Source organism: Atractosteus spatula, chromosome 1 (genome assembly GCF_055471065.1).
Source record: "Atractosteus spatula isolate fAtrSpa1 chromosome 1, fAtrSpa1.hap1, whole genome shotgun sequence".
NCBI classification, from domain to species: domain Eukaryota; kingdom Metazoa; phylum Chordata; class Actinopteri; order Semionotiformes; family Lepisosteidae; genus Atractosteus; species Atractosteus spatula.
The window spans coordinates 11,737,458-11,750,320 of record NC_142706.1 but is presented as its reverse complement, the minus strand read 5'-3'; the positions used below and the strand labels follow the sequence as shown (position 1 = coordinate 11,750,320).

The window sequence follows — 12,863 nt, the reverse complement described above, 5'->3', positions numbered from 1 at the left end:
AAATGTGTCCAAGGTGCACGCTGGGGATGTTTTTAATCCTCAATCTGCATGTACTGTATATATTTGTGTTGTGGTGTCTTTGGCTTTCAAGTTGGCGATGCTGGCTGTCGGCTCGGGGTTTCTAGGGATCAGAACCTTCCAGAAAGACGGAAGAGAGAGCTGGGAGTGCTCCAGGTCCCCACTGCAGAGCTGACTTCAAAGAAAAGGTCAAAGCTCAGCGCGGTGGGGGAATGAGTGGTACATCCTGCATTGAAGCAGGAGCCGTGGAGAAGGTTAGCGGCCAGCCGGTCCTGGGAGAGGGGCTATAAAAAGCTTGGTGGAAGGCTAGTGACCTCATAAGTATTTGTTTTGAGACTTAGTGAGCGGGCGATGCGCAGCGATGCTGGGCTGACTGATTTATTTTTGTAAGACAGAGTATGGGGATGGCAATGCCAAGGAGAACACAGCTGTTGGTCAGCTGTCCAAATGAGCTTTTAATAGTCCTGTGCAGCATCTCACCCTCTGCTGGACTGTTTTCCTAATAATAATGCTAATAATAAATCGCACAGACGGTGTTCTGTTTGCAGCCTCTACAGTTCACTTCCTTGCAGAATTGATTAGTGGGGGGCATTGCCACGGTGATTTCTGATTGATCAGTTTTGACTGATCTTTTTTTTTATTGTAACAGCACTTCGTCACTCATTGTATGGGTATGTCATCACTGGTGTTTTACGTGCATTACCTAAACGTGCATGTTTTTCTACTTAAGGACTCTTGACTTTTTGGTCTGTTTCAAAAGATGTTGAAATTTGTGCATACAATGCAGAGTAGTGTAGATGGTTCGATGACGTGTTTGCAGTTAAGTAAGACACTCATTCTGATCACATTTTGATTTGTTGGACTGACAGACCTTTCAGGGGTTTCCTGGTTCAGTGGTTTGATTGGCCAGACGAGCAGCACAGCCACTTTGCTGCAGTGTCCAGAAGTTTAGGCATATCAAGTGGGTGTTTCTGGATTTGCTCAGTATTTAACACGGCACAAAAACACGAAGTGGAACGTTACCATAGCAAAAAAACACAATAATATTTAATAGCATGTGTACATTATTCTAAGGCTTTACAAAAATGCATACACAAAAAAAATACTGTTCCCTGTGGGCAACACAATATGAATGTGATGCTCTGCATTTTTCCTTCTGTGTAAAAACAGGATTTCCCATGCTTCGATGGGTAAAATATTCAGACATGATGAGTAAACAAAATGGGATGGTGCACTGTGAAATGTTTAAGAGAAGAGCCTCCCAAAGTTGAGTTTTATATCTTTCACTTAACCTCTGGCTTGATAAGAGGTTTTGATTAATACAAAATCCAGAATCCATTCTTTTAAAGGTTCAGTTTTTTCCCCAATAGGAAGGTTATGTTTTAAAACATTGGCAGGTCTATAAAATTGTTAATTCCATATCCATGAGCATCCACTGATTTGGTGCTTTTAGTTTTATCTAGGCGTATGTGGCCCTCATTTCTGGAAAGTGGGAGCCCACTGTTTTGTGTGATACAGGGGTCCTATTCGTTTCAGTACTGCGAGTATTGGTGCAAGACAATACTAGGTTCCAAACTTGTAATCCTTTCTGTAATGTTTTGGTCCTGTATACATTTGTGTTGAATAAAAACGGTCTGTTAGGGCTTAAGGCATTTGGAATTCTCTATTGCCATTGCAGAAGCCATCTGTGTAGGCGACTCAGGCATCACCTCAGAAACAGTTGATATAATGGGCAAGTTTTTCTTTATGGGTTTTAAACAAATTCTTCAACAGGAAATACTGCCTGGTTGCCCAGGCGATGGCTTCCTGTGGTATTTTGACAGTCATTGTCATTATCATTTACCATAACTTCAAATGAGTCAGTGAATGAGATTCTGAAACAAAGGAAGGAAGCTTACTTGTGTCTACATTTGTGTGATGTCTGCACATTACTGTCTACAAAACCAAACAAAGAAGTTGGTCATTCCAAGATATTTGCTTAAAAACCGCAATTACAGAAACAGACGTCCATAACCACGCCTCAAAGCAAAGAGATTTCATCTCATTTGATATATTGACTATTCCCCCTCAGGTCTTAAATAACTCAGAATATTGTTTATAAATAATAAATAACAATTGTGTGAATTAGAACATTGTTAATTGCAGTGTGGCGTTTTTGTTGTTGGTTTTTACCCTGTGTTCTTTCTAGTCAAAGTATAAGGCCAGGTCCTGTGTCACCTCTGTTTCCTACAGTAGAAAAGAAATCTTGGTCTTTAACTCTGCATTCTCCTTCAGGACAATAACCGGGTAACACTGGTCTCTTATGTACCCTGGCAGAGAGCTTTTGTTCTGTCAGAGAGTGATCTGAGATGCTACAATTTTATATCCAGATATGGAAATGTTTTGATTTCCTTTCAAAGTGAATTTACTTCTTTTCTCAACACTTCATTCTACTGTTAAGTAGAAGTAGTATTCTACAGCACGTTCCACTGGGTTGATTTGTTTGGCAGCAAATGAACAGTATAGTCTAAACAGAATCCAGACCAGGGACAAAATGGTCATTTGAACAGGGCTCTGTACAGCATGTGGAACTCTGCTTGCTCCATGGTGCTCGATGATGAATGAGGACAGGACAGGTCACACGCACGCATACCGTGACTTCCCTCATGCTTGGCTCTGCTGATCCCCTGTCCCAGGCCCTGCTGGGATCCTCTTGGCTTTCCCGGTCATCTGAGATGCAGCCAGAGCGCTGCAGGAGCAGAACCTACCCTGTGGGCAGCCATATCTACTGTGAGACATATTTGGGTTTACATGTTCAGTGTTTTGTGTGTGGTCATGTGTTTGGTGCAAGTGAAGTTTTATTTAATCTCTGACCCAGGGAAAAGTGTGGTGTGGATGGTTGAGGACAGAATGCAGGCTCACACTGTGTCCGTTTTTCTTTTTCTTCCTCTTGGTTGGTCTGCTAGTTTTGTTTTGTTTTTATCGGTAAAGTTTGATAATCGGCCAGTGAAAGCTCTGTTTTCCTTTACATGAATGTCTAAAACCCTATACCGAACCCAGGATTCTACACTACTGCTGTAAGACTGGCTGCACCTCGATATGTTTAGTCCTGTACTTTCCGACTTCACAACTAGGTCAGGGTTTTAACTGCGACTGTGTAAGGTAGCTGGCAGGCATGTTGGATAGATCAATGCGTGAAACGGAGAACTACTGTAGCAGCAGGGAAAAAAGACTATTTCTAAGCCCAATGATGAGTTGTTAGTGAGGAGGTTACTAGTTTCAGCACCAGCATGATTTTAGATGTCAATGGTGATATTGAATACATTTGTCTTTACTGTCTGTGACATCCATGATGTCAAGTATTCCAGAACACTGTACAGAACTGAAAACAAGATGGTAGAGCTTATGAATGTGATACATTGCAATGGCATAAAACACGCCAAAAGATAAGCTTTCAGTTTGGAATAAACTCAGTCTGGAGTGTAAGCATTTATAATGTCAACTGGAATGGATTTCCATGGGTAGAGAGCGTAACGGAGGAAGCCTGCAGTATTTGTGAGGAAGTCGCTCCATCTCGGTTGTGTGAGGTAACAATTAGAGTAGTGCATGGCGGCATCAGGCCTCCTTGGAAAGAACAGACCCTTTATCATTGAAATCCCCTTTATCAATTATTCCAGTAGCTTCAAAATAAATGTGAAAACTTTGACACTTCAGAAAGAGCTTGAATTTCCTGGGGGTTTTCTGTTAGGAAGTGTGCTGGCAAAACAAAAGGAGCTGAAATGCAAATAAGTGTTTACTTCAACAGTGAGGGTGAGGTTTTTAGATAATCACACAGATAATTAGCCCAGGCCTTTTGTTCACCTTTGCAACAAAAGCAAGAAGCTTAAAATAACCTGTGGCTTACTTTTTAGAGAATGACATTTCTTAAGCTCTAATGTGAGCTGACCAATACCACAACTGTCAGACATTCAGTGTCAAGCCCACCAGTGGTAAAAAGACTTAGTTTTGGGAACCAGTTGTCTGCCTACTTTTTTATTTTCCCACCTTTTCCAAAGCAGTTTATTTATGAACATGAGTGGAATAGCTTTATTTTACTCCTGTGGCTGTTCAGAGCTTACTAACCCAAGGTTTTCATCCCATAATTTCTGGAAAGATCACAGGGAATCAACTTGAGCAGCATGTCTGGGTAATATGTCCACTGTACCTGTTTATTCATTTCTTATATGCATTATTCTTCCAAGATCATTTGCATCTCAAGCCCAAGCAATCAAAGCTCAGGTTTTGATTATACACTGTTGAATGCAATATAACTTTTTCGCCAGCTAATTGCTTTACCGGGCAAATTCATAAGCTAGGAGACAGAGCACAACAAATAACCTTTGACCCCGTGACATTTGACCCAGATATGTTTAGGGCAGTCTTAACCATCATCATAAGGAGAAGACAAAGACATGCACAGATTTTTAATTTACGTCTAACACACCCTTACTTTCTCCCAACTGAATCTGAAGAGGCTTTACCTGAATTATTTTTTTTAAAAAACGGACAATCTTCTGGAATCCATAAAGGCATTCGTTGAGTATACAAGTATATATACATAAAGAAGGGGATGAAACAGCAAACAGTATGAACTGCCTTTTAAAGTTTAATACTTCAAAGTGCAATTCAATAATATCAGTATTGTGTTTCACTGAATTCAAGAGCAGTGCACATTTTGTATAAGATAGTGACTGTGTTCGGTTCCATAGGAAATTCTGATACTGTTGTGTCTTGAAATGTGCCTCTTATGCATGCCTGTAGCTACTGCGGCTTCATAACGCCTTTCACAGTGTCTCTGACTGGAGAGACGGTTTGATGATGTGCATTGTAGGAAGGGGAATATGGCTATAATCTCTGTGAAAATGTCACCTGTATTAGTCACATTTCTTTTCCTGTCAAGTGTCGTCTCTGTTGTTTCATCTTGTGGCATCAAAAGGAGCGTGGACAAGGCTGCGTCTGTCTCTGCTGATGTCGTTATCCTGCAGGCTTCAAAAAACAGGGAGAGCAGCTGTCCCCTCTGACTCGGAATCAAAGGAGAACCCCCGACTCTGTGCTGGAGGGGCAGTATTGATTATTTGTGGGACCAAGGGTGGTGGTGTGCTGTGGGGAAAAAAAGTGATTTTTGTAACATTTTAAAATGAATGTGTCAGTGACCTTTATACAGCCTTTTTTGTAACTTTATCCAGGAGGGAAATCTTGATAATCAATTGAGAAATGATATTGAAGCAATTATACTTGCACTTTCATTGCAGCCTCTAAAGGTCTCTCTGCCTGTTTTCCTTTACTCAGACGAAGTGCTCTGGTGACCTGCTAATGTCAACAATAAAGTTTAAAAATGACCCCGTTTTGGAAAGCGTCTAGTCTTTTCGGTTAGTGTCATACTGTTATGAACAACAAAATCACAGATGCGGTAGACTGTTCTGGTAAACCTGCCGTCAAATTCAGACGTATTTTCAGCGCTGATGGATATTTAACTTTTCAGTGAGAACGCTGTTTAATATTTGCAGTTAAATCGTAGTCTCCGCTAGGTGGCATCAGCTGCTCTCCTTGCTGTAGTTGTTACAAGCTGTTTGTAGGGGAAGACGATCAAGCCCTAAACAGATTTATCTTAAAGCGTTGTATTCGGTTGCTGTCTTTTTTTCCTATTCAGAAGTGTTGACAAAGCGCCCCTTATTTTTCTAATCAAAGCTGTGACGAAGAGTGAACACTTTCCCCGATACAGTATTTTCATAGGTCGTTAACTCGAATCGACATTTAAGTGATCCTTCAGGATATGCGTGCAGCACTGCATTTCACTTTGACTAGAAAACAGAAAAATAAAACTGCGATACATATCCTATGAATACTCAAGGGAATTGTTAAGAAGACATTAGAAATGCATTCACCATATTGTTTACGTACCTTGTATGGGATTTTTTGTGAAACCCGTTTCAAATTGTTCATTAAGTGAAAACCTCAGAAATCAAGATGCTTAATTTTAACGAAACGTACGGCATATAAAACACATTTTTAAGCAAGCTGTCCAGCTTTATGGATTTGGAATGAATAAAACGTGTGTTGGAATTTTTGTGGCACCACTTCAGTCGGCGAAGAGAATGGGGAACTATTTGCACAGATAACCACGAATTCTTGTTTACCCAAATCCCGATACAATCTCAAACGAAAGTGTCTGAGCTCCAGTGAGCTGTTCCGTGGAGCGGATCCTAGGGTCAAAAGTCTGCCTCCCTTTATCCCGAACTCATTGGATTGCTTTATCACTGTTCATGGGCTGGTCGAGAAGCAAGAAAGTGATACAAGTTTGCGGAAGATCGACTGAATTAGTACTATAATTCTTGAATGCTTTGTAAATGTTGATATCCTACAACACACGTCCGAAGGCCGGGCGATGAAAGCAAGACTACAGAAATTGAAGCTTCTGAAACGAGATGTCAGAAAAGAGGAGACCAATGTCGTGAGTGCTTTTTTTACAGCTTAAACATTGTGAATTGCGTTTGAAAAGTTTAAACTGCTTATTATATGGAACTGATAGGATGTAAATCCAGCAGGACGTCGGTTCCAGTTGAGCGAGGGATTTTAGTGTTGGAAAACTCCCATGTAGTTAATGACTGCGGAATTGTTGCCATTAATGTACAAAACCCAAACTACCACAGAAGGAAATTAAACGATGTGGCGGGGGTTTAAGCAGTTTGTAATAACAAGTGCGTTTCTATCCAGTCTTACACTTGGTCAAACTGTAAACCTGTCTTTTCTGGATTTTTTACGCAATATGTGTGATATTGTTGGACTTCAACAATATGCAGGTGCAAATACGAATTCAGTTGTATTCTGCGAACTGACCCCACATCGTCATTTTATCCAAGTGTTGATTATTGTATTGCAGGGCAACATTTATTTAACTGTCCCGATAAGGGGATCAGAGAGTAAGAATTTGGTGACATTTATGCACATATGTCAAGTACTGTACTTTGATTTTACGTTATGCTCCTTAAATATTATAAATGATTTTGTCCTGTCCAACTGTGATTGGCATTGTTTTACTTTTCGTCTCAAAACAACTGCTTCGTATTTTTTTTTATTGCCTTGGCTATTCTGTAACTAATCGGTCATGCCAATAAAGCCCTTTGAATGGGAAAATTGAATTGAATTTAAAGAACGTTTTTAGGTCAGCTCTGGATAGCGGAAAACCTTTTTTTAAAGACATTAGATCACATTTCTCTGCACTCAAAATGTTTATGGACATTATCCAAACCTATTATATTAGCATACTAGAATGTTTATTCCCTCAAAGCTACTGTAGGCTGTAGCTGTAGGAGGAGATCTTGTGTGAATACACTGTCAGTTTGTTCCACATTTCATTGCACAGGGTTAAATTCTGTTTTTTACATAGTTCAGATTGACTATGCATAATCAAGTTCCACATTTACTAACACTTGTCTGCTTTATTTAACAATTACTGTCCTGCAATCATTGCTGTTATCTCTATCATCATACTAACAGTTTCTAGACTGAGGGAATATTGGCTCTAATGAAGTGCATATTGTGAACTGAGAAACAGGTACTGAAATTGGAGAAGTCAGTTTTACCCAGTGGCATTATTCTTATTTTTGTTGACTTTTTAATAGTGGCTTTGCCTTCGGGTGTACAAATTGCTTTTATAAAAGACATAGAAGCCATCCTTAGTAGTTAAGGTCCATAGAAGTTAACTGGGCAAGTATGGACTCGTTCACCATTAATTATTAAACTCCATCCAGTGAAAGATGGAAACTTTTGTTTCTGATGGGAAAAGAATGTCCATTTATCATTTTACTCATTATCCCCCTGTGCCCTTGTTAAGTAAATGTGAACATTGCTATGATGGTAGTGTAGTAGTTTTTTTGGGGGGGGCTTAATGCAGTACATGTGAAGTTCATCATTGTTAAAATAAGAATTGTGAAATGTGGAGGGAAACCGCTTGCTTAAACTGGAGAAGTGTACTTTGGCTTTTTAAGTGCCGTCTGTGTAAATATCCTCTACTTCTAGGATAAGTTAAGCTGGTGTCACCATCTGTAGGACCTGAATCCAGTGAGGCAAGTTAGCCTTCGCCAGGGCTGTGTGAGAAGTGACTGCAGGGTGTCAGGTGGGAGAGCCATTGCACTGTGAAGGCCACTGTTCTAGAATTCACCGCTGAACCACTGTGTTGAAGCTGAAATTCAAATGTATAGCTCCTTTTTCATTTGATGTTTGTGTTGCAGAAACAAATTGGAATGTTCCATATGTATCCCGAAATTCAGCGTTGGCGAGCATCTTGATCTGTTGTGTATTATTATTATTATTATACGTCGTGTGGAATATAGTAGAGGGGAACAAGCAGAGGTAAATTCCACGTGGAAAGAAAACGAAAGGCGAGGTTTTGGCCTTCAGGCAAGAGGGAAAGAGCAAGGGTGCAGGATTGTGAAGCACCGGTAGGGGGAGAGGAGAATGAAAGAATGACACATCACGCACAGTTTTCCTCCCTTTGGCTTGGAATTCGCTTCTGTTTGTTTCTCTGCAGCTCCCCACTCGAACCCGGGATAGTAGAACATGTAGGCATGTGTGCCTCAAGCCCCTCAGTAGATATAAATGCGTTATCCCAGGTGTTCTGTGGGATTGTGTGTAAGAGGAGGTGGCAGATTCCTTTGTCCTGCTCCAGGAGAGCAGAATTGTACCCACTTCACTGCAGCTTTCTCTGCCTGATTGATTTTTAAACGATACTTTGTGAAACGGGCATTTGCAGGAAAGCTGATGATGTAGATTCTAACACGTGAATCAGATTCAGTTTCTAAAGCAGTTAGTTCACTGTGCGGGGGGCTCTCAATCGGAGGTCTAGGCTAGTCTGTTATTCAGTTTGATAGTTCAGTGGGCTTCATTAACAGGCTGCGTTCAGTACGGGTCAGTGAGTTGAATGGAGCACTGGCTGGATCGAAGTCTTGCAGTGGAAACTAATGGAAGTTCAAGAGTTGCTCCCCTTCCTGAGAAACTGTTCAGAAGCCCAGGACTGGTCAATACTGCCCTGAGGTCATTTGTTGAAAGGCCTGATATTTAAAGCTCTGATCTGTCCTTTAAGAATGACATCTGTGAGCCCCCCCCCCCCCCATTTAAATGACAAAGTCTAGTGAGCTTGCGCTACATTCTTTGATAGCGGGGAAAAAAAAGAATGTGGCAGATACTGGCTTTTGATAATGTTGTCATCTGATCCTGTGGTCAGGTAGGACCCTCTCAGCCATAATTCAGAAATGCCCCGAGAGCCCGTTACTTCACAACATCAACATTAGAATCATGTGTTGGAAGTTTAAGGACTAATTGTGTAAACGGTCTTCTTCAACAAGCCACTGTTTTGAGCTTGTTTGGTATTTAGTGAAGGCATGCTTTAGAAACGGACAATAGGATTGCTTAAAGCAAAGCATTCATGAACTGCTTTGTAGACTGGAGCGGTTTCTGTCCCTTCCTCTTTTCTGTGTATGACTTTAATTTGAATAAGGCATGATTCTCTGAATGTTTAGTCATGTTTTTTAATATATATTTCAGTTAGTGCTTTGCTTAGATATTAAAAAGTACAGCACTGGCCCTGCCTTTGTACCTCTTGTGATGTTGGTGAAAGAAAGCAGGACATTAGCTGAGTGTGTCTGGTTTGCTTTTAAAGGGTTTTTGTCCTTTTGCAAGCATGCGGACAACTTCTCTTTTAGAATATTTGTCCTTGACCTTGCATTCATTTCTAAATAGAGCCCTTAACTGTGCGGTGTTGCCTGACGAAACAATAGATATCGAAAGGGAGTGAATCACTCTCAGGATGTGATAACATTGTGAACTGGCTTAGCACATAAATGATATGTTGTCTCATCTCAGAGGCACTTAAACTTTGACCTAATGTAAGGAAGACTTGTGGTAAACTCTTGGTGTGTGTCAGAGGAGTCACATGTCCCATGTGACCACTTCCAAGAAAGTAACCTTTGAACTTTTTGTACCACAACAAGAATATAGTAAGTGCAGTAAACACAGAATAATGCTGAATAAATTAAGATTTAGTGTACTTTTGTTTGTGTTACAATGACTTCCTTCTCTGTAAAATGGCAAGTCCCTGCTCGGAAAATTGTCCAGCTTTTTTTTCTGTGATGCAGAGTCATTTTCTTGCTATTTAAAGAAAAAGCCAGTCAGCTGATGACATTTTCCCCTTGATTTTATCCCAGTGAGTCCTCCACTCTCTGTGCTTTAAATTTGCCATGAAGTGCTTGTGGAGATCAACAGAAATCCAGTGGCAGATATCGCCGGTGACATCAATGTCCTCAACTGACCATTCCAGCTGTTTTTGAAAGGTTTACTTATGTACTTAAAACTACATGTGAAGCCCTCAGAACTACATTGAAGATAATACAAATTGTACTTGCCGTTACTGACTCTAAAAATAACAGATGTCGTCCATTTGCATTTATAAATATTGACATGTTGCATCTGGAAAAAAGTTTCTTTGCTAATTTAAGTGTTAACTGTTTAAGCTCTGCTTTTTTTCACTGATGCCTCTGAATTTATTGACTATTCCCTCATCCTAGTAAGCGAGTTAGTGAATTTAAGACACAGGGTGCTAGTATTTACGTCCCTAACTGTATGGTGAAAGATAATACTCTGCTTTTGATTGTGGTGAAATATTTTTTGCAAAGATTAATGGTCGATCTTGTGCTCCATTTTCTTCTGTAGGCAAACTGCGTAGAGATTATGGTTCTAATTCATGTACTGTGTATTGGGCTGCTTATCTGCTTGAGGTCTATGAAAAGGCATTACCAAAAACTTAAAGTAATAATGTTCATAAACCCATTCATTTACAAATAAAGCAAGTGCTGCCATCCCCCAGACAAAGGTGATACGAAAGATTCATGTTTTTGTATACATGGTTACATGCCAGCTACAAAACATAGTCACATCTGTATCTCCTACAGCTCTAGCTAATGTAGTCTTTGATGTATGTGGTGCCTTTCGTGTTGTATCATTTCAGTTTGTTATAATTGCTGTGAGATAAGGATGCCCAGCTTTTACAGGATTGGGGAACGGGCTCAATGAGCTGCTCCTGCTGTCTGTGGTACAGACACAGTGGAGAAAAAGTCCATTCACAGAGTGCTGTAATTCAGAACTGGTTATTTCCAGGAGCTCCTCCAAGAACCTGCGCACTTAGGTTCAGGGGCTAGTGACGATTTAATGAAAACAACCTTTCTGTTGGTCCCAGGCTAATCTGTACTGCTGAACAGGGGTGGGCATTACCCCTAACCTTGTCTTCTACTCATCTTCTTCCGGCTTTAGATTTAAAGCAGCTGTGAGATACTTTTTTGGATTTTAAGATGGGGGGAAAAAAACGTAATATTCTGATTTTCTCATTTTGTCATCATCATGGATGGCCATTCGCACTGCATTCTCTGTAAAAGAATGGGTTCAACTTGTAGGTAACTGTAGTTATGCAGCACAGTGCGCAGCACCTAGCAGAGTGTTCTGAAACACTCTAGGAAGCAGCAAAAATCCAGTGCACTGAGCTTCACAGAGGCGCACAGATGCAAGATGAGTTATGCAGGAGACGCCTTCAATCTAACTGCTGAGACAATGCCTTGCACAACTTACTAGCGTCTCTGCTGTGCTGAGCCGTGCAAAACCATTTGCACCCACAAGGACTGCAACTTTTAAAGAAAAAGATCCTTCTGTGATACAAAGTCTTTAAGTTGTCCTGTGGCCAGATTCCCATGAGTCTGCTTGGCTGGTTCATCTGCACGACCTTTATACGAAGCTCAGCTGGAATGCTTGTACTCCTTTACCAACAGGCTAGCGTCCCCTCATTATCCTGATTTTAATGAATGCCAGCACGTCTCTCTTTAATACAAGGCTGAGAACCAGTAGTGTGTCGCAAGCTTCCTGTACCATCCGCTGTGTAGCACTGTTGAGTTGGGTGTGTGTGTGTGTGTTGGGTTTTTTTCAGAGTGGGAGGGCAATGTTTTTAAGCTCGCGCATTTTTTCTCCTCTGAGCTCCAGTGAGAGAGGCCGAGACTGTGAAACTAGGGGGCAGGAGGAGGCTGGGAAGAGGGAGCTGATGACATCATAGCCACCGTGAGAGCCTGTAAAGTGAGCATGCTGCCTGGGTGGATGGGGCTCCCTGCGTTTCACTTAGTTTCTGAAGAAAGGAAACTTCCCCCGTCCTCCTGCATGGCTTCTGCCTAGAAGGGGCCGGAGGGGATTTTTTTAAAGGAGAAGTTAGGCATAGGAGAGACGGTGAGGGCAATCTGGAGAACAACGCAGAACAGAGGGAACTCAAATTTCGCCGGGGCTGGGAAATGGCACCATTGTTCAGCTGGGTAGCTAAGGTAAGGTTTCATTGAACACCGTGCCGTGCTTTTCCAACGTGCCCTCCCACTCGGAACAGGGGGGAAAAAAAACAACAACTCTCTTTTAACGGTTGTCCTGCACTGCACTCGTTCAGTTAAACAAAAAAAAAGAACTGAAAAGACCTTTTGCTTTCCCAAGATAACTTGTGAGATTGTCATTCTTTGTTTATTTTAGACGGTTAGGGGGAGATTAAAAAGAGGCCCTGGTATAAATTTGGAAAGTTTGGATGTGTTAAGCTGTCGGGGGAGTTGTCAGCAGTATTTTCTGTTCAAGTAAGGTCACATCTACAGTGATGTGTTGGGAGAACTCACAAGCCAGTTAATAGAAGAGTCAGTTATGAATGTGTATTTACTATGCTGGGAAAACCTAGCTAAGAGAGCTTCAATAAATGAAAAAATTGTAATTTACTGATTAAATGCACATTAAATGATGCCGTCCAGGAAATGTGTAAATTT

General features: G+C 41.0%; 1 protein-coding gene across 6 annotated transcripts in view; it reads left to right on the top strand.

Moving 5' to 3' along the window:
• Nucleotides 1-12,863, top strand: part of tbc1d1 (TBC1 (tre-2/USP6, BUB2, cdc16) domain family, member 1) — a 92,501-nt gene that overhangs the window by 3,975 nt on the left and 75,663 nt on the right. For 2 of the 6 annotated variants that reach the window (XM_088909176.1, XM_088909155.1), the window contains exon 1: nucleotides 12,069-12,386. The exons of 3 other annotated variants lie outside the window; for them this stretch is intronic. In XM_088909176.1, coding sequence (XP_088765302.1) covers nucleotides 12,357-12,386 — 30 coding nt within the window. In that variant the 5' untranslated portion in view covers nucleotides 12,069-12,356. Of the gene's footprint in view, nucleotides 1-6,193; nucleotides 6,488-12,068; nucleotides 12,387-12,863 lie in introns of those variants that run through there. One more of the 6 variants, XM_088909147.1, reaches the window with a different exon arrangement.